The following is a 25034-nucleotide window of genomic DNA, read 5'->3' on the forward strand; positions in this document are numbered from 1 at the left end:
AGGGTGTAAATCAGTGGTAGAACTCTTACTTAGCTTGTATGAGGCAGGAGTTTTAATCCCCAGTGCAGCCAACACCCTCCCACCACCTCCAGACTCCCCCCCCCCCCAAAAAAAAAAAAAAACCCAGGCATGTTTTACCACCAGTTCATTTTATTTTTTTGAGACAGGGTCTCATTAAGTTGCTGAGAAACTCGTTAAATTGCTAAGGCTGGCCTCAAACTTCAAATACTGCTCTCTCAGCCTCCAAAGTCTCTGGGATTATAGGTGTGTGCCACCTTGCATGGCTTGTCCCCTCTAACACTCATGTTGGAAACTGCTGTTGTGTTTTTTGCCATGCTTAAAAATAAAAATTTTTTAAATGTAACAAAAGAGTTAGTAAAAAAGCAAACCACTATTTGGCATAATTACACAGAAATTTAACCTCAAAGAATATATTCCTAAGAATAGTTTCTTGGTATGGTTAACTTGCTGTGAATTTATATTCTCTTTTTTTGGGGGGAAGTACTGGGGATTGAGCTCATGGGCACTTGACCACTAAGCCACATCTCCAGCCCTATTTTGTACTGTATTTAGAGATGGGGTCTCACTGAGTTGCTTAGCGCCTCATTGTTGCTGCTTTGAACTCACGATCCTCCTGCCTCAGCCTCCATAGCTTCTGGGATTACAGGTGTGTGCCACCCCACCCAGCTGAATTTATGTTCTTAATTAGCCATTTTCTGATAAAAAAAGCTTTCTCTATTATATTTGAATTTATACTCTGAACACTATCATAAGATCTCAAGGTTAGAAGGCAAGTAAAAAATAAATAACTTGAAGTTTCAAGTCAAATTTACCACAGTTTGAATGCTATTGCAATTATTATGCTGATTTTGGGGGGTGGGGGGTCTGGGGAATTGAATCTAGAGGTGCTTTTATCACTGAGTTACAACTACAGTGCTTTTTATTTTTTTATTTTGAAACAGGGTCTCACTAAGTTGCTAAGGCCTTGCTAAGTTGCTGAGGCTGGCCTTAATTTTGTAATCTCCTAGTTAGCCTCTCAAGTTGCTGGGATCACAAGCATGTGCCACCATGCCAGGCAGTTCTAATATTTTTCATTTTAACAAAAATAATAATAAAAATCAAAATTATGTTGTTTTGTATTGAATTTTTTTTCTTTTTATGCTGGCCTCAATTTGAAAAGTTAGTACAATTTTCTTTAGTGCTAACTGTATAAATATGTAAAAATTTCTTTCTCCTTTCAAAATCTGGCCCATTTGTATAAGGTCTAATTTGATTTTTTTTTTTTTTAAAAAAAGGTAATCTGTAATAGAAACTCAATTGCTTGTCATCTTATTCATTCAGTCTCCCCAACTCTTTGATAATAGAGACTTTTTGGATCTCATTATGACTTCAAAACTTGTCAGGGTGGCTAGCATATAGCAGACATACAATGAACAGATGGCTGATAAAGATAATGACTTATTTATTCAATAAGTATTTTCTAAAAGGATCTGATGTTTCAGGCACTGTACTACATAGTAAGGATTTAAACAGGATCAAGACATAAGCCCAGACCGTATAGAGCTCCTACATGAGCAAAGGACATAGATCACTCACTGTATTCTGAGTGATACAGTACCATGACAGCAATATCCCAGAGGGTTGTGGAAGGCTGGAAAGAGTGACTAATCCTATCTTTGGCCCAAAGAAGGCTTCACAGAGGAAGTGACTCAAAATGTGGCTCAGTAGGTTAAGGCACAGAAATGTTTTTGAGAAGCACCAAGGAAGGTACTGGGAACTACCAAGGGTTTTAAAACAGGAACTGTCACGCCAGGGAATCAGAAATACCCTTCAAAAAAATTATGTGTATCTTGAGCTCAACTGCCAATTTTTTTCTCTCCTAAAAGGAAAATAAGGTTCTCTAGAACATCAGGAAGCAGCCTGTGATGCTCTTAGGATTCCCAAACTTATCAACATACATAATCTTGGGTCTTTTAAAACACTGTCCTTTGATTTCCCTTCCTTTTTATTTACCTTCCTCTAAATACCACCAGAACGTGATGCTTTTATTAAGACATTCTTTTTTTTTTTTTTTAGGTGTTTGAACCAATTTTATTTATTTTATTCCCTTCTTCCTTCCCTCTCTCTTTCTCCTTGATCTATTTTTAAATCACACTGTTTTCTTATTATTTGAGTGTTAAAAATTCTTTGCACAAAAAACTTCTTTGCACATTTGGATACTGGTTGTTTATCAAATATGTTACTTGCAAATATCTCCCAATCTGTGGCTTATCTTGTTCTCTAAGCTCCTTTAGATAGAGCAGACACTCCTAATTTTCATAAAGTCATCTTATCAAGGTCTGTGACTAAATTCACTTTTCTATATATGGATGTCCATTTGTTCCAGCATCATTTGTTGAAAAGATTTCCTTTGTTGTTCTGTATTGACTTTGCTCCTTTCTCAAAGATCAGTTGACTATATTCTTTTTTTTTTTTTAATCACATAAACTACTTTAATTGTCACATCAGCTCTGGTCATAAAAACAATTACACGCATATCATTTGCTAGGGCTGCCCTAACAAATTATCATAGATGGGGTGGCTGACACAACATACATTCATTTTCCCACAGCTCTGGGTGCTGGAAGTGATCAAGGTGACAGCAGAGTTGGTTTCTTCTCTCAGTGGCTTACAGATGACTGGTTTCTCACTATGTGTTCTCACAACCTTTCCTGTTTCTGTGTCCAAATTTTCTCTTCTTATAGAGAAGAAATTTATTTATTTATTTATTTTTTCAGATGTGTTTTATTTTTATTTTTTATTTTTTTAATTTTTATTGTTGGTTGTTCAAAACATTACATAGTTCTTGACATATCATATTTCACACTTTGATTCAAGTGGGTTATGAACTCCCATTTTTACCCCGTATACAGATTGCAGAATCACATCGGTTACACATCCACTGATTTACATATTTACATGTATTCTGCTGCCTTTCCTATCCTCTACTATCCCCCCTTCCCTCCCCTCCCCTCCCCTCTTCTCTCTCTACCCCATCTACTGTAATTCATTTCTCCCCCTTGTTTGTTTTTTTTTACCCTTTCCCCTCACTTCCTCTTGTATGTAATTTTGTATAACCCTGGCCTCTGAGATTTTTTCATTGACCTGGAACAACTGGCCTATTTTATTCCTACATAATTCAGATCACCTATTTCAGCTAGGTCAGTATCTGTAACGACCTCCCACATATCAGCATGTCTTTGTATTTCCACATTACTCTTTCTGCCTAGAATGAAAGGAAATTTTTCTTAGCAAGATCCCAAACTCCCTGCCTGGTCTGGTCCAAACTTACCTATACAGTGAAATGTCTTCCTGACTAAACAATGAATTTCCCTCTCTGCGAACTGCTGGATTTTAATGCACTCCAATTAACACCTTAAGTGGTGACTTGTTTTTTGTCTTTATCCAAGACGTAGTGCTTGTCCCTCGAGCTATAGTCCTTAGAGACAGAAAGCATGTCTGTGCCCCATTCCACAGCAGTGACTATATAAAAATGTTCATGCTTCTGACCACAAAGAAATTATTGCAAAAGTGGCATCATGCTTCCAAGCAATGCTACTGCAGAGAGTTGGGAACTTGAGGCAGACATAGCAACAGAAACATCTAATGTGTAGGACAGAAGCTGACACCTAAATGCAATCTGAGCCTCTAAGCTACAAAAATAATGGCAACCATCAAAAGTTCTTCATATGAAGTTATACATATTAAAGTAATAAATAAGGAATTTCCACAAACTTCCAAATGTAGTCTATTAGGAAGAAGACGCATGTACAAAAACATTAAGAAGGTGGAAGAAAATAAACCAAGAAGTAAAACTAGCAGTAGACAATCTCTTTCTAAAATGTACATTTCTGTTTACATTTCCCCCCACTGTGGAGCAAAACTCAGCTTCTTGTAAAAACTAGGTTATCTCATTTTTAAGGACTCTAAAAACACTGTCTACTTAAAAGAAGGGAACTGAGCGGAACGTGAAGCAGTCTACTAAAGCTATGTATGAGTGGGACTCCATGCTACAGGGATGACATGCAACACCAGCACAAAACGGCAAACAATAGCTATTGCTGGTCTCACCCATGGCCACAGGTATGTCTGTCCAATTCAGGGCACATTTCTGTGTGCAGATTCCCTCCTCATTGAGGACCACAGTAAGATCATCCTGACCCACAGCCACTTTTCCATCTGCCAGAGGTGCGACTAAGGGCTCCAGCTGTTTTCCTGTTGGAAAGAGTTCTTTGATGGACCCTTTTCCATCCACCTAGAAAAAGACAAAGTGAATCAATCAAGATTCCCTAGCCAGAGGCATGAAAAAAGCCTGAAAAGAAAAGCCCATGATATTCCTTGTTTGACATTAAGTATCACAGTGTTCGTTATAACAACTTTTATCACAGTATAAAACCAGTTCTTTAATATACAGAAAGTAACTAAGGATGTCAGGTGCTCCAAGTTGCAGAGCCACTGCAGCTCTCACATACTGCTGGTGGGAATCAAAATGCTACAGTCATTTTGTTTGCCAGTTTCTTACAAGTTAAATATAAACTTACCATATGACCCATCAACCCCATTCCAAGACATTTGCCCAAGGGAAATGAAAAGTTATGTTTATGCAAAATCTGAATGCATATGTTTATAGCAGTTTTATTCATAATTGCTAAAAACTGAGAATAACTATCCTTCAACTGTTGAATGGATAAACCATAATACATCTACACCAGAGAATGTTACTCAGTTATGAAAAAAATAAACCATGGTCACAAACAACATAAATGTATCCATTTCAAATACATTATGTTCAGTGAAAGAAGCCAGATTCAAAAGGCTACCTATTGTATGACTGTACTACATAAAATTCTGAAAAAGATAAATGTTAAAGAGACAACTGATATGTGGTTACCAGAGGTTTGGGAGTTAGGTGAGGGGCTAATTTCAAAGGGGCACTTTGAGGGAATTTTTAGGGTGACAAAATTGCTCTGAATTTTTTTTTTCTTCACTTTCCCAAACTTTATTAAGGAAAAAAGCAATGGTGGTAAATCTCTAGAACATAGTCAATTTTTTGGGATTCCTCCCTTGAAAATATGACATTTGATTTCCAAACACATGCCGGAAGCGTACTGGTTCCCAATTGTACTAAGTAGATAAGAAGCTAAAATCCTGAGGTATTCATCTTCCAAGTTTCCCTGGTTGGTGGTCTGTCTTTGGATCAGCAATAATTCAAATAGCTGAATTACCTGAATAGCTACTATGGTTTCATTAATTTTTGTCTGTAGTTCTCTGAGTTCTTCTATATGCAGCAATTGCAGAATATGGGCAGCTTCATTAAGAACTGCATCTCCTGTGTCAAAGCCAAGAATATGTTTGTCTAAAGCAACAGGCAAGCCCTCTTTTTTAAAATTTGTTTTAGTGCTCTTGAACCAAAATGTGAATTGCCTTAAACATTACCAAGTAATCACATGGGCTGAATCTGAAGAAGGTGAGCCAAAGCCATCACACCAGCCTTATAGTTAGGATTATTTACATCCAAACTGATCAAGGGCTCTGCATTTTTAGTTGCACTGTCAGTATTTTTTGCATTATCAGGTACCAAGTCTTTGTATTTTTCAGTGTTATCTCCATACTCAAGTCTAACAGCTAAGCCAAGAAGCCAGTCAACTGCTTCTTGTCCATCCTGAATCTTGAAAGGACAGTTAACATCTCTGAGATACTTTTCAAAGAACTTGGGCCAGTCACTGCTGTGGATGTTTCTTAAATTACCTGTCTTCAATCTTATAGTTCTGATTTTCTGGTCTTCAAGACAAACAATAAGATTTCTAAATTCTGTTTCATCTTTACAGTTGAAGCTGGAAAGATTGTGGTAGTCGAGAGTCGTCAGCTTGAGTAGAACATGGTCCCCATTTCTTGCTCTGATCCCCCGGGCCTTGCTGGGAGAGGAGAAGCAAGGGCCAGAATTGCTCTGAATTTTAACTATGACATTAGTTACACAACTCTGGGCATTTGTCAAAAATGCATAACAATTGCATAACAAAAGGAATGAAGTTTGTTGTATGTCAATAAATAAATAACTTCTGAATAGCTTGGGGTCCAAAGCAAGATTTCCTACCTTCAGCAAACTGTACCCCCGCCAATTGCAGTGGCACATGCCCATAATCCCAATCAAGAGGATGAGGCAGAAGGATCGCAAGTTGAAGACTAGGGCAACTTGATGAGACCCTATCTCAAAATAAAAAATATAAAGGGGTTTGGGATAGGAACCGGGCTGTAGCTCAGTGGTAGAAATCTTGCTTGCACATGTGAGGCACTGGGTCAAGCGAGAGAGAAAGAGGTGGGGGGGAGAGAGAGAGAAAGAGAGAGAGAAAGAAAGAGAGAGAGAGAGGTTGAGATTGACTGATTGTGTCCATCTACAACTAAAAAAATTACCAAAAAATAAAAGAAAGAAAGAAAACCAGGCTGAGGATGTAGCTCAGTGGTGGAATGGCCCTGGATTGAATTCCATGTACCACCAAAAAAAGAAAGAAAACTTCACTTCTTGGGAACAAAATTGCTCAAATTATATTGTTATGTTGTGTGCATGTACAAGTACTTAAAAATGAATTCCACTACTATATATAAAAATGATAATATGCCAATGAAAAATACATATGTAATAAAAAAATGTAAGAAGAAAACTATCCCCAAGAAGGTGAAGGAGACAGGGGATATAGCTCAGTGGTAGAAAATTTGCCTACCATAGTGGAGGTGATAGAAGAATCCACAGAATTCAGAGGATTGAGATCCCTAATCCCACTTTTGGCTTAGTTCTCCACTCCTTGTAGACTTCTCTCAGTACCTATATGCTCAGTTGTTATTTAGTCAGCTGCACAACAGTGATTCCTTCAGGAGTTTGCAAACCCAATGCTGGTAAAATCAAAATATTCCAAAAATAAACATACAGAACAAATATATCAAAAAGATACACAGTGGGAAGTAGGGAGAAAGCCTTCTAGAATTGCCAAGGATTATTAAAGTTGTGTAAAGCTAAGGAATTTAGATTGCTTTATGATAGGAATGGTATATCAATCTTTTCTAGAGTATATATATTAGAAGAAAAAAAAAGCCAATGTTGTATTTATTTACCACTTAAGAGAAAAAGCAGATTGAAACAATGTGTAAAACATGATATTTTTGTAAACAAGGCAGAAACCCATACACCAAATGGTCAACAGTGATTCTTTCTTTTCTTTGTGCAATACTAGGGATTGAATCCAGAGCGTTGTGCATTCCAGGCAAGTGCTCTATGCTGAGCTATACCTCTTACCTCCATGGATTATTTCTGAATGGCAGGGAGGTTTCTGAATGATTTGCATTTACTTTATTCCCTTATCTCTGTTTTCTTATTTTCTATAATACACACATGTAGCTTTTGAAATAAACAACAACGACGACAACAACAACAACAACAACAAAAAATCTGAAAGTAATTTGAAAAACAAATATACTAAGAAATTTAAGGGGGCAGGAGACCAAAGTCTCAAAAATACTTTAGTTAACACTAAAACTGACATATAATTCCTGAGCACTGAAGCCTTAGGATAGCAGTCCATGATAATGCTGTTGGACCTACACAAGCAGCTCTAACTCTCTGTCCTAATAATTAGATACATGCTGTGGATAATCATTATATAGAGAACTAAAAGTCAACTCTGCTTGATCTAAGCTACACAGACATCTTATTTGTGGAAAATGCTGAGTATAAACAACAAACAAATAGAGAAACAAACACAGACCCAAAAGCCCTACTTAAGGTGGTCTTCTGACCTATAGTTCAGAACCATGTAATCATCTTTCCAAGGTAAACTCAAAATCATCTTTCCCAAGACACAATGATGACATTTGTAAAATCATAAGATTTTTACCCTTATTAGATAGTAGTCTCTCTTGAAACCCACACAGATAGAATTTTCACACCATGCCATGGACTTGGGCACATCTGGTACACTGAAGTCCCCCTGAAGAGAGAGAGTAAAAGTTCAAATGAAAAGATGTTAAAACAAACAAAACCATGACCTTTCTGTTAGTATGCTTCATTTCTGCAAAATAACCCTCACCCTCATCTTAGCACAATTCTCTAAGCACAAGGCCAGGAAACTACTCTTAATAAAAATAGAAGTCACCCAGGAACAGGACAAAGTGCATCTTATCCAGTTGAAAAAAGGTGAAAGAAAACACATTCTGAAATAAACCAATCTGAGAAATGCTATAGAATTATATCACAAGTGGGCATGGATAACTTTCAGGTTCTTCATACTAGAGTATTGGGTTGAGAGGAACTACAAGCTGGGGATGCTAAACTTCATTAGAATCCACAGAAAGTCTCTCAAGCTATGGGCCAACTTTGGCAGCAGTTTCCACCCAACCCATAAACAAGGCACCAATGGACTATACCTGCAATTCATGAAATTCCCTGTCTTTCCAGAAGTAAAGCTGCAGCTTCTTTTTCACTGCTACACACATCCGCAATACCTCCTCACCAGTATCTGTGTGCTATGAAGAGACATGGCAAATGAGGATGCATATATAGTGACTCTATAACTGAGTGACAACAAAAATATGCATTTTCTACCTTGAAATATCTATTAATCTGAAAATCCCCTGTAATATAAAGTCTTGCTACCAGAAAAGTTCTCTAAGATGTATTTAGAAACAACTGGCTAAGGAACATTTCGTCCTCAAGGCCTGCCAGCTAAGAACTCCAGCACAGATGTCTGGTATTCTAATTACACACACAGAGAATGCAAATATTTCAACCTGGCACCATATACTATGGAGGAAATTTCTCTAATATAATCCAAAGTAAATAAATCAAAGTCTCTTTGACAGCTGTTGGATTGAGACTGTCAATATCATTCTTACCATGAAATGGTAGGAATGTTGGAAAGACTATACTGATTAAAGCACAAAGTCAAAGTACATCCTGCATTACACTTACCTGAAGGTCACATGTGAATAGCGATGCTCCTTTTGCCTTTGAAACTGTAGTGATTTGTTGGAATGTCAATAGGTCATGGACATAAATGTTGTTTTCTGTTTAGGAAGAGGTAAAATGTCACTGTCAATGATCACCATTCTCTAGGAGAGCCACCTTTAGGACAAAAATGTAACTGTCTGACATGCAGAAGATGTTGCTAGGATGTACCTTCAGTTTTATTTGTTTTCCTTCTGGGCTATCACCAGTACAAAATATGTAAGTAGTCACCTGGTCTTTTGAACTTGGATATTTCATTCCTTAAAAATTTGGACTGATTTGAGTAAAAGCTCTTTCACTGCCATAGCACCCTTATAACCTGTCCTCAAGTCTGGAAATTTGTGATATAGTATTTGTACAAGAAATGTCTTTCAAAGCTATAATATAGGAGCCTCTAATGAGAAAAAAGGAAATCCTCAGTGGATTTTGTACAAACCCATGGAAAGGATTTCTGTTGCAGCAAAGGTAGCAAAATAATACAATAGTCTCTGTTAGGCTACCTAGTTCCACGATCCTTAGTGAATGTCTGAATCAATATAGTACCAAACCGAATATATACTATGTTTTTCCTATACAAACATACTCATGATAAAATTTAATTTATAAATTAGGCACAGTAAAAGATTTTTTAAAATAAAAGAACAATTATAATAATATACTGTTAACAAAAAATTATATGAATATGGTCTCTCAAAAAAAAAAAAAAACTTATTATACTGTACCCACGTACTCACCGCTCTTCTTTCAAACCCACAGTTGACTACAGGTAACTTGTGGGAGACCAACCTTACACGTGACTGAGTCACACTCCCTGGCTGGGTGCTGAGGCGCTCAGTCACAGAAATGTGGCAGAGTTTTCCCCACCCTTCTTGGGTTCCAGGATCCATGTCTCATGCATGGGTGTGTCTTGCTACAGCCCTATGGCTGAAGCTATGCACACCTGTTCCTTTGTAATATAACCCCTTTCCCTGTTTAGGATAGAATCTTCCATGAAGTGCCTTGTGTGTGGGTCCCCTTCTCTTACTGTGTCCTTGGGTGTGGCCTACCCAGGTGTCAGTCAACCTGCTGACAGTGGACATCATAAAGATAGATTCAGTCCCCTGAAACCTGACCCCTTGCCTCATTTGAACAGCTTCTCCTCAATAAAAGGGGTCAGCACGTGCTCTCACTCTCTCTCTTCCTGCGGACCCTTAAGGTCAGAGGAGCTATCACAGCGAACCCAAAGAAAAAGGTATTTGTATCTCTTGTGTGGTTATTTTGCGCAGCCCAGTTCAACTGGAGTAAACCCTGAGCCTTTTAGTCACGAGAACAGAAACCCAGCAGTAACTAAACTATAGAAAGTGAAACTGTGTATAAGAGGGACAAATGTAATTTGATCCTGGCCTCATATATAGTTGTTGTCATGAAGATTTAATTGCCTTAAATGTTCATCAGTGGACCTAGGAACTTAAGCTTACAATAATTCTGCTATTTGGGCCCTGGGCTAAAGAGGGTTAGGCAAATTTCTAGTCCTAAAAAGGGCCTAGCTGGCTACCTTCCATGAAACCACAGCTTTTCAAACAAGGCCCTAACAGTCTGGCCTCCATCTGTCTCTCAACCAATAGCTTGCCACTCTCCACCACATATCTCAAGTCTGGCCATAATGAACTACTTGCTATATACTATCAAGTCATGGGGCCACCTCTTTGTTCCTGTGGAAATTCTAATCATCCAACTACATAGCATAATCCCTCCCATTACTATGATCCCACAACATTTTTTATAAATTTTCACTGTAACTTATATCATGATTTTTCTATTATTCAGCCTACACGATTAGAATATAAAGATGAAGGATAGAAACAATGTCTTATTGAACTTGGTATTCCCAATATCTAGTTCAAGCTTTGCAGAGTAGGGCTCAATAAAAACTTGATTGATAATTAAATAAATGAAGTGATGCTGCCTTTGTTACCCATAGGCCCTAGTACTATATGTGGCACAGAACATGGCAATTTATTGTTATATAACTATTATCAAAACAACCATGAAAGTGTTAGTTAGGTCACAGCTTTAGTTTTTTAACATACGAAATACAAATGCAAACTTTTTCTTACCTAAAAGACTGACCAGAATCTTAAACTGGGAAACAACATGGATCTAGAAAATAGCAAATCATTAGACTCAATTGAACATTTCTGACAACATTTAACAAATGTTCATTAACAACAATATTAAAAAGGAACTAAAGAGCCTGTCTACATCTTATAAGGATCTGACTCATTTTTATGTGCAACCACAATTTCTGCTTATGAAAGGGACTCTCAGGCACATAATACACGGGCAAAGATCCCTGTAAAAATGGAGGGGAGAGAGAAGAGGATTCAGAGTTAATAAGTAAAATAAGTAACATTATCAAAGTTTTAACTTTGGTGAGTGCTGTGCTTTGGATATGGTTTGACGGTGTCCCTCAAGGGTTCATGTGTTAGAAGCCTGGTCCCCAGTGATGATATTAAGAGGTGAGGCCTGGTGGGAGGTCCTTAAGTCATTAGGCATGTGCCATTAGAAGTGCTTAAGGTAGTTCTCATGCAATTCTTGCATTAGTGATCAGTAGATGGTTCTTATAAAAGAATTAAGTTCCTTCCTGAATCACTCTCTGGCTTCTTCCTGTTTGTCAATACAATCTCTCCTTCTCACATGTAGTCCTGCCAAGAGGCCTTCACCAGAGCTGTGCTGTCGCTGGCATCATGTCCTTGAACCTCCAGCATTGTGAACTACATGAATCTCTTCTTTACAAAACAGCCTGCTTCAGGTATTTCATTAAAGAAACATAGATTAATGCAGCAGGGCCTTATATAAGTTAGTGACCATCATCACTACCTACCTGCTGAATCTTTTTGGAGAAATTCTTATTGGATTTCTCTAGTGTCACTTCAAACCTGTTGCAACCTATGAAAAAGAAAAACATTTGTAGCTCCAAAATAGGGGTACACACAAAAACAACTACAACAACAAAATGCCACTCATACTAATCTCCTATAAATCTTCAAAAATTCATAAGTCAGAGATTTAAAATAGCCAGCAGTATTAACTAAGCATAGTGAATTGCTTTAAACTCCAATTTTAGAACAAGGGGTTTTATGCACTTTTGGCATCAGCAGAAAGGATCACACAAAGTTTACTGAAGCTGCAAGGTACCTGTGGGTCTGAAGATCTTACCCTACAAAATAAGTACCTTGGCAAAGTGTTTCACAAGGAACAGTTTTTAAAAAGTAATAGTCAAATATAAGACCCCAAGCAATGAAACCCAGCCCAAAGCATTCTTACCTCTAGAACAACTAACTCCCAGTAGCTCCCTATGTCCTACATCATGGGGACAGAGCAAACACAAACACCATCTCAGAGCCAGAGAAACTTAATATCTACACTTACTGCCACTTTCAGGCGATGCTATATCTGCTGGCACTGTTACAAAAAAGGGGAAGAAAGTTATATACTATAAAAACATGTGAACTCAGCCTTGTTGGGGATGACAAAAATATTCAGCCTCAGAAGTCACCAAATAGAGAGTAATTACCATAACAATAACAGCAGCTATCTTTCAGTAATAAACAGGTACCAGATTCTGGGTTAAAAGTTTTATATATTTTTTCTGTAATTTGACAACAAACCCCAAGAAGTAGGTATTTCAAATTCATATTTCAAAAGTCTGATGGGTCAAGCAGTTAGGGAGCAGCCAGTCATGGACAAAACCTAGAAAAAATTCAGGGATCGCTCTGAGCCTGAGCTTGAAGCCACACCCTGTTTCCTGCCTTTTACATCATGGAAGGAATGCTCACACTACTGATCTGAGCTCTTCCCCACAGCTTGCTGTGTCCTTAACCCTGGGAAGTTGGTGGAGACTCTTTGAAACAGCCACAGGGACTCATGTCAACAGAACAAGTCTTCTTCCCTTTGTGCACCTCAGCAGAAGAGATAAAGATGGGGTCCTAAACTTGAAGACAGTTTCTGGAACATGGTATTCTGCCATCACATTTCAAAAGAAACAAACAATTCAGTCACTTCTTACTTGATAAAAAATTCTATATTTGAAAAGGGCCTTATTATTACATTCAACAATTCTCTTTATAAGCAGAATTCTCTAGGGCAGAGACTCCCAAACAACTTCTTCTTTTTTTTATATATATTATTAATTTTTTTTAGCTTTAGGTGGACACAATATCTTTATTTTATTTTTATTTGGTGCTGAGGATCGAACCCAGTGCCTCATGCATGCCAGGTGAGCGCGCTACTACTTGAGACATATCCCCAGCCCCAACTCCCAAACTTCTTGGTCTCATGACCTCTTCATAATAATCTTTTTTTTTTTTTTTTTTTTAGAGAGAAAGAATTTTTAATATTTATTTTTTAGTTTTCAGCGGACACAACATCTTTGTTTGTATGTGGGGCTGAGGATAGAACCCGGGCAGCACACATGCCAGGCGAGCACGCTACCGCTTGAGCCACATCCCCTGCCCTCTTCATATAATCTTAAAGAGCACCACAAAGAACTTTTATGTAGGTTATACCTTATGAATGCTTATTATGTTAGAAATTAAAATTGAGAAATATTTAAAATATGTACCTATTTACTCATTCTTATATTTAACTCAAAATGTAACATTTTAATGAAAGACAACTATTTTTTTTCTAAAAAAATGCATTGTTTTACATTTTTTTAAGATATTTACTTTTTAATTATAGTTGGATACAATATCATTAATTAATTAATTATTTTTTATGTGGTGCTGAGGATCGAACCCAGGGCCTCTCCTGCGCTAGGTGAGCGCTCTACCGCTGAGCCACAACCCCAGCCCCTGTTTTACATTTTTATAAACCTTTTTCCCCCTCAGCGCTAGGGATCAAACCCAGGGCCTTGTGCATATTTTGCAAGTACTCTACCACTGAGCACACCCCTGCCCTCTTGTAAACCTCTTTAATGTCCACCTTAATAGAAAACAGCTGGTCTCTCACATTTGCTTCTGCATTTATTTTTGTTTTTGTTTTTACAGTGCTAGGGATCAAATTCAGGGCCTCCTGCATGGTAGACAAGTGCTCTACAACTGAGCTACATCACAGCCTTATGTTTAATCTGTTTTGATAGCTTTTTCAGAGAATTATGGATCTTTTTAAATACTATATGAAACTTGATAAATGGAATTTCTTGCAATGTGGAATCAATCTCAAGCCTATCAATGAACTTTTCACACTTGGATACATTAAAATCCATAAGTCTATCTTACACTTTGATTGAATCTTTTACACATGCATGATTTAGAAACTTCATGCATTGATTACCTGGAAAATACTGGTTCATTAAGTCAGGCAGATTTTCCAAACGCTAGCACATTTCATTATAAGATTTTTTTTTTTTTAGCCCATACTCATAATTATCATCCCCAATTTCACTGGGAAGCTATCAAGGAGAAACTCTTAAAGGTAGATATAAGTTTTCCACAATCCTAACTTTCTCTTGAAAGCTCTGTCATTTCCAATAAGCCTGCCAGTTGTTTTCTTTGAGATAACAACACTTCATTTTGAAAATACACCAACCAAATACCCAAATGGTCTCAAAAACCAGTCTGTCAGTCATTCTTTTCACTCCATTAAAAAAATGGCCAATTTAGCTTGCAACTCAAGCACACAATAATTACTTTTTATCAAAAAAAGCTATCAGCTATGCACCTTGGCACCCAACTGAAGTTGTACATTTCCCATTATATCACAATTTTTAAAATGTGTTATCAAAGATCAAAATCTAATAAATTTAATTTTTTTTCGGTTTCAACAAGAACATTCTTAAGTGAAACTAGCTTAAAAACAAAACTCATTGGGTGTATGTCTGTAACACCAGTGACTCTGGAGGATGAAGGAAATGCAAGTTTGAGGCCAGCCTCAACAACTTAGCAAGGCCCTAAGTAACTTAGTGAGACCCTGTCTCAAAAATAAAAAATAAAAAGGGCTAGGAATGTAGCTCAGTAGTAAAGCACCCCTGGGTTTAATCTCCAGTACCAAAATAAACAAAAAACAAAACTCCAGAAACTCATTTTGAGTACCTGGTAGAAAATAACACAATGACCGTGAATACAGTTTGGAAACACTGTCCCGAGTTCAGCTTAGGGGCCAATTTTAATTATCACCATTACTTTTTCACCATTACTGAAGATCTCAATACAGTAAAAACAACAACAATAACAAAACACTAATATTTTAGTGTTGCTGTGAACTTAGTTTTAACTTTGTGGGCCCTCTGAAAGATTTTCAGGACACTGGGGTCTATAGATTACACTCAGAAAACCAATGCTCTAAGGCAACAGTACCACTGAAACAAACCTAGAGTTGAAAGTCTTAGATGTGAACTAATCTAATCCCTGGATTAAAGATAAGAGTAGAATGAAACCTGGAGACATTTTTTATCTCCAGGGAGATGGTGTAAATTAGATCAGAATCCAAGCTTTCCCCAACACTTTAATATCCCTTCCCATTCCTTGGAAAGTCAGCCTTGATTTGAATATCTCAAACGAGAAACTAGACTGATTCAAAGAGGCCCAAGTCTATTTCTATCCCTTATCAGGCCAGAACTAAACTATTCTCTGTGTATACAGGGAGAAGGGAAGCTTACTGAAGTAAAGTTTCAAGTTAGAGTTTGATTTCCTAATTATTTAACGTAGGTTAATACCACTTTTTAAGACACTTATGGGGAAATTGAGGCCCAAGAATTTAACTAACTTGTCAAAGGCCACATGATCACAGGACAAGAAACAGTCCTTCCTTTGGACCAGGGTTCCAAGTCAGGGTAACACTAACATTACCAGTTTGAGTCTATGCTGTGTTGAAAGATTCATTTTTATACTCTAGTTTCCTACTTGATCTTAGCAAAAAAATCAACAAGCAATTTTAATTTAGTTCTCAGCGCCTCACCACTTACATCTGAGCCCACAGGATATAAGAAAAAAATAGCTATTAAATGCTGAATATCCAAGACAAGATTAGTTTTTAAATTATTACATGTCAATTACACGTCAATTAATTATTACATATCAATTATTGACATGTCACAGAATACAAATATTCTGGCTCTGAAAACTAAAAATTCAAAGCAAGGACCAGCAAAGTACTGTCTGTGGGCCAAATTGAGTCATCTATGTGTTTCTGTAAATAAATTTTTACAGGAACATGGCCACACCCACTCATTTACACATCACCTATGGTTACTTTCATGTTACAATGGTAGAGCAGAATAGTCTTGATAGATCTTATACAAAGCCTAAAATATTTACTACTTGGACCTTTTAGGTATGAGTTTACTTACCACTAATTCAAAGGAAAATTGACAAACTTAGAATTGAAATAAACTCTATTTTTTTCCTTTGGTTCCTCTTTTTACTCCACACTTGGCTTGACCAGTGTGCCTTCCTCATTCCATACTGCCTAGGTTAAATGCTCCTTTTTCCCATAGTTATATAAGTCTTGCTTCAGGCCTCTACACCTACTCTTATCTTTAGCTATTTACTATGGAAATACATACTAGATTGAAAACTAGGAAATCATTGATTTTGTAGGGCAAATATATTGATAATGACAATTCAGTTCAACCTACTCTGATATTAACAGCAGGCCTCTAAGATTGTGGTTTCAGGGCTTAATAGTTAAAAAACAGTTTTCCATAAAGAGAGCAAAGAAATAAGATTAAGAAAAAGGATTAGGAAAGGACACTCTTTAACAGAATAAATTTCAGATTCTTTAGCTATTATTCTACATTATTAAAGAAAAAGTCATATTTAATTAGAGTTTTAATTTAACCAGAGCTGTAATTTTCAAAGTCCTTTTAAGCTTATTATTTTATCTGCCCCCAACAACTTTGTGAAACAGTTTACAGAAGAGAAACTGACATTACCAAGGGCTTCTAACAGTCATGTGGCCAGGGAGGGAGAAGTAAAACTGGACACAAACCCATCTTCTCTTTCTAGTCTACCCTTCACAAGTTAATAAGATCTTCTACATCAGTGGTACCTAATTTTCCCCCTACCACTACACATCATCTATACAGGAATCTTATTCCCAAAGTAATATTCTTATTACTGACAGTGAATGAAGAGGGGATCAATATTCAGCCCCATCTCCAAGATGGGGGTATAGAAAAAAATCCTGGAGATTTTCAGTTTTCATGTCTCTCCCCATTTTCCCACTGTGTTCATTCCAACCCCCTATCATCGTTCTTTTAATGTTCCAGGAATCAATGATTTCACAGTTGTATACTAGTCAATTACCAATTTTTTTTAAATGCATAAGTCATTTCTTTCTTGGTTCTGAAAAGTTTGTCACTTACCAACATCCTTCCGAATCCTATAGAGAAGAAGATGTCCTTGCTTGGTTCCAACAAGAAGCCATTCCTCTAGAAAAGATAAAGGCCATGAGAAATGTCAATTCACTGTGGTGTGATGCTATTTCTTTAGCTGGGCTTATAATAAACCATCAAAAGGGTCAAGAAAACGAGTTTTGATAGCAGGTATTCTGGTAAGGAATATTCATATTCAAGAATTATCTGAAAAGGTTGAGGGCGTAGCTTAGTAGTGGAGGGCCTGCCTAAATGTAGAAAGTTCTGGGTTTGAGTGCTAATACTGGAAAAATAAAAGAAAGGTTTGAGAATAAACTAATGAAAAAAATTTATTTAACAATTACTAGGCTTAAGATATTATTTTATTAGTCTATGGATAAAAAAGTCCCTGACTTCACTGTTTCAAAATGAAGCAGACCAAAAAGATTTTTTTTTCACTTTTATTAATATAAACAGATGAAGATTTTCATTTTTTATTATTTAATTTCTTATTAAGATACATATTTTTTACTGATATATATATATATATAACTTTTAGTTCAAATAAAAAGAATATGATGGACCAGGCACAGTGGCACATCCTATAATCCCAATGGCTTGGGAGGCTGAGGCAGGATGATTGTGAGTTCAAAGCCAGCCTCAGCAATTTAGTGAAGCCCTAAGCAACTCAGTGAGATCCTGTCTCTTAAAAAAAAAAAAAAAAAAATTATATATATATGAAAAAGAACTGGGGATGTGGTTCCATAGTTAAGTGCTCCTGGGTTCAATTTGCAGTATCAAAAGAAAAGAATATGATGAAAGTATGGAAGTTTATAACATAATAAAATGGACAGCAGACATGAAACTAGGGTATCTAACCTCAGAAATAACAGCTAAGAGGCATCCTATGGAGGTTTAATGATTTTATTTTAGGAAAAATAAATGTTTTAGTGTAATAAACTTACAGAATTCATTATCTCAAAAGATGGTCCACAGATAATAATGAATGTGAAGAAGTTAGAACCCTTACACATTGCTAGCAGGAATGTAAAACAGTCTGGCAGTTCTACAACAGATTTAATATAGAGTAACCCTGTGACTCAGCAATTCCATTCCAAGGTTTATACCAAGAGAACTGAAAACATACATCCACATAAAAACTGGACACAAAAGTTAAGAGCAGCATTATTTATAATAGCCAAAAAGTGGAAATAACCAAAATGCCCACCAACTGGTGAAACAAAATGTGGTATATCCAAACAGTGGAATATTAGCCAATAATTAAAAGGAAGAGAGTACTGATGCATGCTATAAAATGAATGAACCTGGAATCATTATGCTAAGTGGAAGAATCCACACACAAAAGGCGATGATTCCATTTATATGAAATGCCCAGAATAGGTAAATCCAGAGACAGAAAGATTAGAGGTTGTTAAGGGCTGGTGGGCTCAGGGAGCAAGGAGGAATGAATTTTAGTGGATATTGGGTTTCTTTTGGGAGTGATAAAATTTATTGTGATCACAGTTGCACAACTCTGCAAATGTACTGAAAACCAGTGAATTGTATACTTCAAATGGATAAACTGTATGGTATGTAAATTACATCTTAATAAAGCTCTTATTATATACATATAAAAAGGCCTTGGCCACTGAGTGGGGTTAAAAACCTTAAGTTATATCATAATTATTTGAGGTTATGTTAAAACAGATTTCCAGGCCTTGTTAAGTTTCTGATTCAGTAGATTAAGAAGCAGGCTCAGGAATTTTCATTTCCTACAAGTTCCCAGGTAATGCTGATGCTGCTGGTTCAAGGACCACATTTGGGGAGGCATTTCAGGAAGATCCATATTACATCATGTAGGGAAGTTAATAATGTAAAGATACCTCCTTAGCTTTTTTTTTTTTTTTTGGCACTGGGGATTAAACACAGGGGCACTGAGCTAAATCTCCAGCCCTTTTTATTTTTTGAGACAAGGTCTCACTAAGTTGCTGAGGCCTCAAAGTTGCAAACCTCTTGCCTCAGTCTCCAGAGTCACTAGGATTATAGGCATGCACTACCACACCAGGCCCTCCTCAGCTTTTTGAAGTTGTAACATTAAGATCACTCATTCCTTTCATAAACTCTCTTGCTCTACAAAATAAAATACTGCCATGCGTGTTTAACGACAGAAACATGTCATCAGATGATTTCACTGTTGTGCAAACAACACAGGTGTACTTATGCAAACTTAAATGACATAGCCTACTACACACAATCTACATGGTATACAACACTGTATATATCATTCCTCATTTACCAAAACATTGTTATGTGGGTGGTATATGACTATATTGGATACTAGCATAGATAACCTTTATTGTGCATATGTTGTGTTTGAGGAAATGCTAAACACATATCTCATTTTTCACTAATCCTCACAAATATTCTTTAAAGTAGGTCCCTTTATTAAAACAAAAAGTCTCCATTTTATAGATGAAGAAGCTGAGGCTTAGGGGATATAGCACTTGCCCAGTCATACATAATAGGTGACAAAGAGTTAGGATTCTAACCCCAACCTGTCTGTCCTAACCACATCCTGTGAAGCACTTACTAAAGCATCCCATGTCAAAGGATGGGTGTTGTTGGCCAGAGGCTGTCTGAAAGGCAGTAGTTATATATTTATAAAATCAGATCAGGTTCCATATTAGGAATATTTCTCCAGCCTGATGTCCTTAGTTGTCCAGAAAAAGATAGTGATTTTATGTTCGTTTATCTTATGTTTTAAAGAATAGGAAGGACATAGAAAGTAAGACACTGGTGCTTTAAGTGACATATACAGAAACCCAGAAATAGTACTAACCATGATGAAATGCTGGAAATTTATGCTAGAGTGAACATGGTGAAAAAGCAATTGAGTTCACAGTGTCTACTTTGTAAACGATACTATGTTTAGAATTCATTTATGTAGCATTGTATCAAGCAATTTAGCAATAATAAAGTCAATTTTGGGGACACCCACTGATACTTCAAATATAAATAAAAAGGAATAGAAAAAACTTTTAGTTCACTTATATCACATAAAATTCTATAATCAAAACAAAGGACAAACATGGCTCACCATCTTCCCCATCCTTATCACTATACTCTGTCCCCAAGACCCCTATCAAATCCTGTTTTCCTTTCTTTCTATCAATGGTCTTTTCCCCAGGTCAGCCAAGGTCCTTCATTTTAAATTCCACAAGGTACTCCCTCTCCCAAGGGATCCCTGAAAACAGCCTTGTCTAGTTTCCAGCCTCACTGGTCTCATTCTGCACATTCTTTCACGTTTGCTGCCAGCTCTCTTAGAGTAGATCCACAATGCTTTCACACTGAGGTTAAAAATCTCATGAAAATGCACAACCAAAATATGAAGTCAAACTCCTAGGCATGACATTCAAGTTATTTCCCATTCTTATTGAAATGCTTATTTGCCAAGATACTTCCTATCAAATGGCTACTCAACTGGCCATAAAAGGGAATCAGAATAAATCCACTGAGATTTTTTTAAAATTGAAGTGTTATTTGTCCCTTTGCAAGCTTTCATTTGGAAGTGCTGAGGGAACACTATTTCTAGACCTCAAACTCATAAGGACAAATGATGTGTCTTCCAGATATGCTAACGATAAGAAACCTTAAAGGGATCTGATGTGGCTATGGAACTCAGGTAGAGGACCTGACTCATGTTGAGTCCTCCACTCTCTAGGACATGTCACCATATAACACAGCTATGCACACACAATGCAGAGAACAAGCCTTGTTACCAAACATTCAGCTTAACAAGAGCTTGTTAAGCTGAATATGGAGTCTTCTGAAACTCAATACTGCACATCAGAAAGTAGAACATATTACACAAATAGTTATCATACACATAACAAACAGGTAACATACAGCCCTAGAAAGCTCCTGATGACCTACTCCTGTGTATCAAGGTTGGACTTGATCTGTCCTGAGAAGTAAGGCTGGGCCCTCTTACTCATAATTAACCTAATGAAGCTCCATACAACAATGCAATGAAGTCCAACCTCTGCAATAAACAATTCCATTCCTGGACCAAAGATGGCTTCCATAGATATAGAAAAGGTAGTGACTGCCTTCCTTCTTTGAGTCATTAACAAAGAATAGGGTCTCACAAAGCATAAGCTCCTGATTAGCTGCATTAGAATCATCCAGACTTAATAAAAATGCAAATTCCTGAGTCCTGCATGCAGAGAATCTGATTCGGTGATTCTGGGGTGGTACCCTGAAATCTGTAGTTTTAAATATGATTTTTCTTTTCAGTGCTAGGAATCAAATGCAGGGCCTCACATAGGCCAGGAAAGGGCTCTACCACTGGCTCACACCCCAACCCCTAATTTTGTTTTTTAATTACACAAAACATCTATGTAGCTCCAAAGCTAAAATTATAAAAAATCTAGCTTCGCTCCATTCCACCTTCTCTTCTCCCTCTGCTGTAGATATTGTTTGGTAATTTTTGGCTTAGATTTCCATTGTTTTAGTCAGAAATACAGATACACACATACACACAAAAATCTCACTTTTTAAAAGGTTCTGAATAAACATTAAAGTTTGGGACTAAGTTCTAGAATCAGAAATGATTTGCAGGATATGAGACCTTGGAAAAATTCTTTAAATTCTCTAAGTCTCAGGTACTTCCTCTATAAAATGGGATTATTATTTCATAAAAGCCCAACATAGATTAGTACTCAGTAGAAATGGAAGTTATCACTACTATTATCATTGCTCATTAATTAAATATTTAATGAATATCCATTGAATCAGGAACTGTTCTACGCACTGAAGATACAGCAAAGTGCAAATCCAAGTTTCTGCTCTGAAGGAAACTTATTTTCTAGTGTGGAGAGAAAGAGACAATAACTAAATGTATAAAAGAAAATAGGGTGGTGATCCATGATATATAGAAAGATAAGGTTGAGTAAGAGAACAGCATATTGTTGGATATGGCACTCTCATTTATAGGATACTTAGGATAAGTCTTGCTTATTTAAGTGACAGGTCAGTAGAGATCTGAGTGAAATGAAGAATAAATCATATAAAATCTAGGGCAAGAAGAGTGCCTGACAGAGGAACAGTAAGTGCAAGGTCCCTGAAGTAGGAATGTGCCTTATGAGTTCATGGAACAAGGAAGGCTGTGTGACTGGTACTAGAAAGGAGTAAGGGGGAAGGGGGAAGTACACAGGAGATAAGCCAGGAAAGTAAACATGGCCAGATCACATCAGGTGTTACCAGCCATTGTGAGGACTTTGGAAATTTTAGTTGTGTTATGATGTCACTGGAGGATTTTGAGCAGAGAAAAGATGTGATCACATTTAAGTTTTCAAAGTTTCACTCTTTACTATGTAGGTAAAAAACTGAAAATGACACAGGCAAACACATGGCAATATTCAAGACTACTACAGTAATTCAGATGAGAGATGATGGTGTCTTCATGAAGAACAGTACAGTGGAAATGGAGAGAAATGCCTAGATTCTAGATTTGTTCTAGAAGTAAACAGAACAAACAAGATTCGTTGATGGACTGGATGCAATATAAAAAAGAATGAGCAAAGTCAGGAATGATTCCAAGGTTTTTGGCCTTAGCCAAAGAGATAAATAGAAATGTCATTTGCTGAGATGTGGGATATAGGAGGACAGGCATTTTTGGAGAAGAATCAAGAGTAGGTTTGGCTATACTACTAGACATCCAAAGGAAAATACTGAAAAAGCAGCTGGATTATAAAGCTTCAGTTTAGGGAGAAACCATCAGTGTCATCCTTATTTCCATTTCCTAGGAGATGGGTTATGTCCTCACCATATATCTGGCCCCACATGATCTGACTCCTGGAGGTTCTTGATTGAACTTTCCATCTAGGGGCACAACATAGATAAAAGAGATAATAACGAGAAATAGCAATAATCACTGCTGCTTAAGTCTGAAAATAAAGTAGTTTTGAGGCAGAATGAAGTAAAATGTCCTCTTGTGGCCTCCTGTGACAAAGTGGATTAGTGAGAGAGTCTAAGAGATATATGTACTAATGGTTTCATAGGGGATCACTGACAAGCTAAGTTAAGTATAGTAAGCAGCTGCATCCATTCTAATCAGAAGCATATCTTAGGCTGAGTTGGGTACCCTTCCAGCATGTTGCAATAATAGGCAGCATATATTTATAATATCATTTATCTTGTATCATAATCTGTTTATATATCTTTGTTCCCCACTGTATTCTAGGAGTCTAGGCACTGTTTCTTATTCATCCTGTATTCCCTTCACTGGCAGAGAAAATGGCCCATAATGTGAATCTGATAAACCAATAAAAGAATGAATTCCTCTGTGCACTGTCTCAGATTTTTTATTTTGTTAATTTCTAGGACCTGAACATTAACAACAAAGATTGAAATTATTTCTGCTTGGTCTTTGGGGACACTTATCAGACACAACCACTCATGGATAAGCACACATGTTGGCATTTGAAAGACAATGTTTAGACTCTTGAAATCTTCATTCTGTTGTGATATGACAGAACACATAAGAGATGCCTGAGCCAGCTTTCTGCACTAGTCAATCCCAAAGGATTATACGAGGTTACATGGGTTAGGTTTCATGACAGTTGGGTATGACGCTCTTTCACCTAGAAATGTAATGTGGGCACTTGGAATACAATGCAATCAACCACTTAGCTAGATGGAGTGTTACAATAACAAGTACTACCTGCAGCAAGGAAAAGTGAACTATGGGTAAACACTAAAGGGAAAAGGCACATGTTTTTAACTTGTTCACAATACTTAATAATAAACTACCATCTTTCACCTAGAAAACAACACAATCATCTGGACAAGTTCAAGCATCTGGCAGACAGAACTTTCCACTACTTTGACCCTCTACCCTGAGGATTTCTTGGGGATAGAAATGAGCCAACGCTCAGCACAATAAAGAAAGCTGACCCTCTAATTGCACAGAACACAAGAATGGGTGCTAAAAAGACTGATTCTTAAGGGATCGCCAGTCAGCCCCCACTAACATCGCTGTCTACAGCGGGTGGTCATCTCTCTGCTCTCCCTCATCCTAGACCGCTCTCGGACAGCATCCGACCGCAGTCCACATACAGTCAGACGCCTTTCCACATCTGCTGCCTAGCGAAAATTCCGGACCGCTCCCGCGCTGACCCGGTCTCGGCCCCGCGGCCTCTCGGCTCACCCCAGGCAGCCAGGCAGTCGATCTGCAGAGGCAGCTTTTCTAGGATCGGTACCGGCTCGAAAGCGTCGTGCATGGCGGCAGGGAGAGAGTCACCACCCTTGCCTCGCCCCAAGTATGCGGATCTGTGCTTTGAACAGAACCAGGGCGGGCGAAAGAGCAGACCGAGATCCCGCAAGGACCCCGGCTATAGGCCCCTCCGTAATACAGCCATGGTCAACACCGGACTTCCTGCCAAGGTAGTCCCGCCCCTTCCGCCACAGAAGTCCCTCCTCTTCCGTCTTTGCTCTCAAAATGCCGAATACGCTTGGTGTCTGTTTTCTCATCTTCTCTTGCACAGCGAGATCTCCTTGATAGGGAGTAGACACAGGCCTGAATGGAGGGGGAAATGTCTCAAATATTAAACACGTCGTGGGCAATGGCTATGGTGGTTAAGAACTAGTGCTTCGTTGGAATGG

The 25034-nt window shown here is 37.5% G+C and overlaps 1 protein-coding gene and 1 pseudogene across 3 annotated transcripts in view; both read right to left on the reverse strand.

Moving 5' to 3' along the window:
* Vps39 (VPS39 subunit of HOPS complex) overlaps nt 1–24823 on the reverse strand; it is a 46685-nt gene extending 21862 nt beyond the window's left edge. For 2 of the 3 annotated variants that reach the window (XM_071608129.1, XM_027925285.3), the window contains exons 1-8: nt 24580–24823; nt 17382–17447; nt 11898–11962; nt 11131–11173; nt 8999–9093; nt 8455–8553; nt 7926–8018; nt 4111–4294 (exon numbers count right to left, since the gene is read on the reverse strand). In XM_071608129.1, coding sequence (XP_071464230.1) covers nt 4111–4294; nt 7926–8018; nt 8455–8553; nt 8999–9093; nt 11131–11173; nt 11898–11962; nt 17382–17447; nt 24580–24652 — 718 coding nt within the window. In that variant the 5' untranslated portion in view covers nt 24653–24823. Of the gene's footprint in view, nt 1–4110; nt 4295–7925; nt 8019–8454; nt 8554–8998; nt 9094–11130; nt 11174–11897; nt 11963–17381; nt 17448–23196; nt 23231–24579 lie in introns of those variants that run through there. The other variant, XM_027925290.2, reaches the window with a different exon arrangement.
* Nucleotides 4304–6879, reverse strand: LOC139704719 (RNA transcription, translation and transport factor protein pseudogene; annotated as a pseudogene).
* Nucleotides 24824–25034: the final 211 nt, after the last annotated feature.

The sequence above is a fragment of the Marmota flaviventris genome, chromosome 2, assembly GCF_047511675.1.
Source record: "Marmota flaviventris isolate mMarFla1 chromosome 2, mMarFla1.hap1, whole genome shotgun sequence".
Classification (NCBI taxonomy): domain Eukaryota; kingdom Metazoa; phylum Chordata; class Mammalia; order Rodentia; family Sciuridae; genus Marmota; species Marmota flaviventris.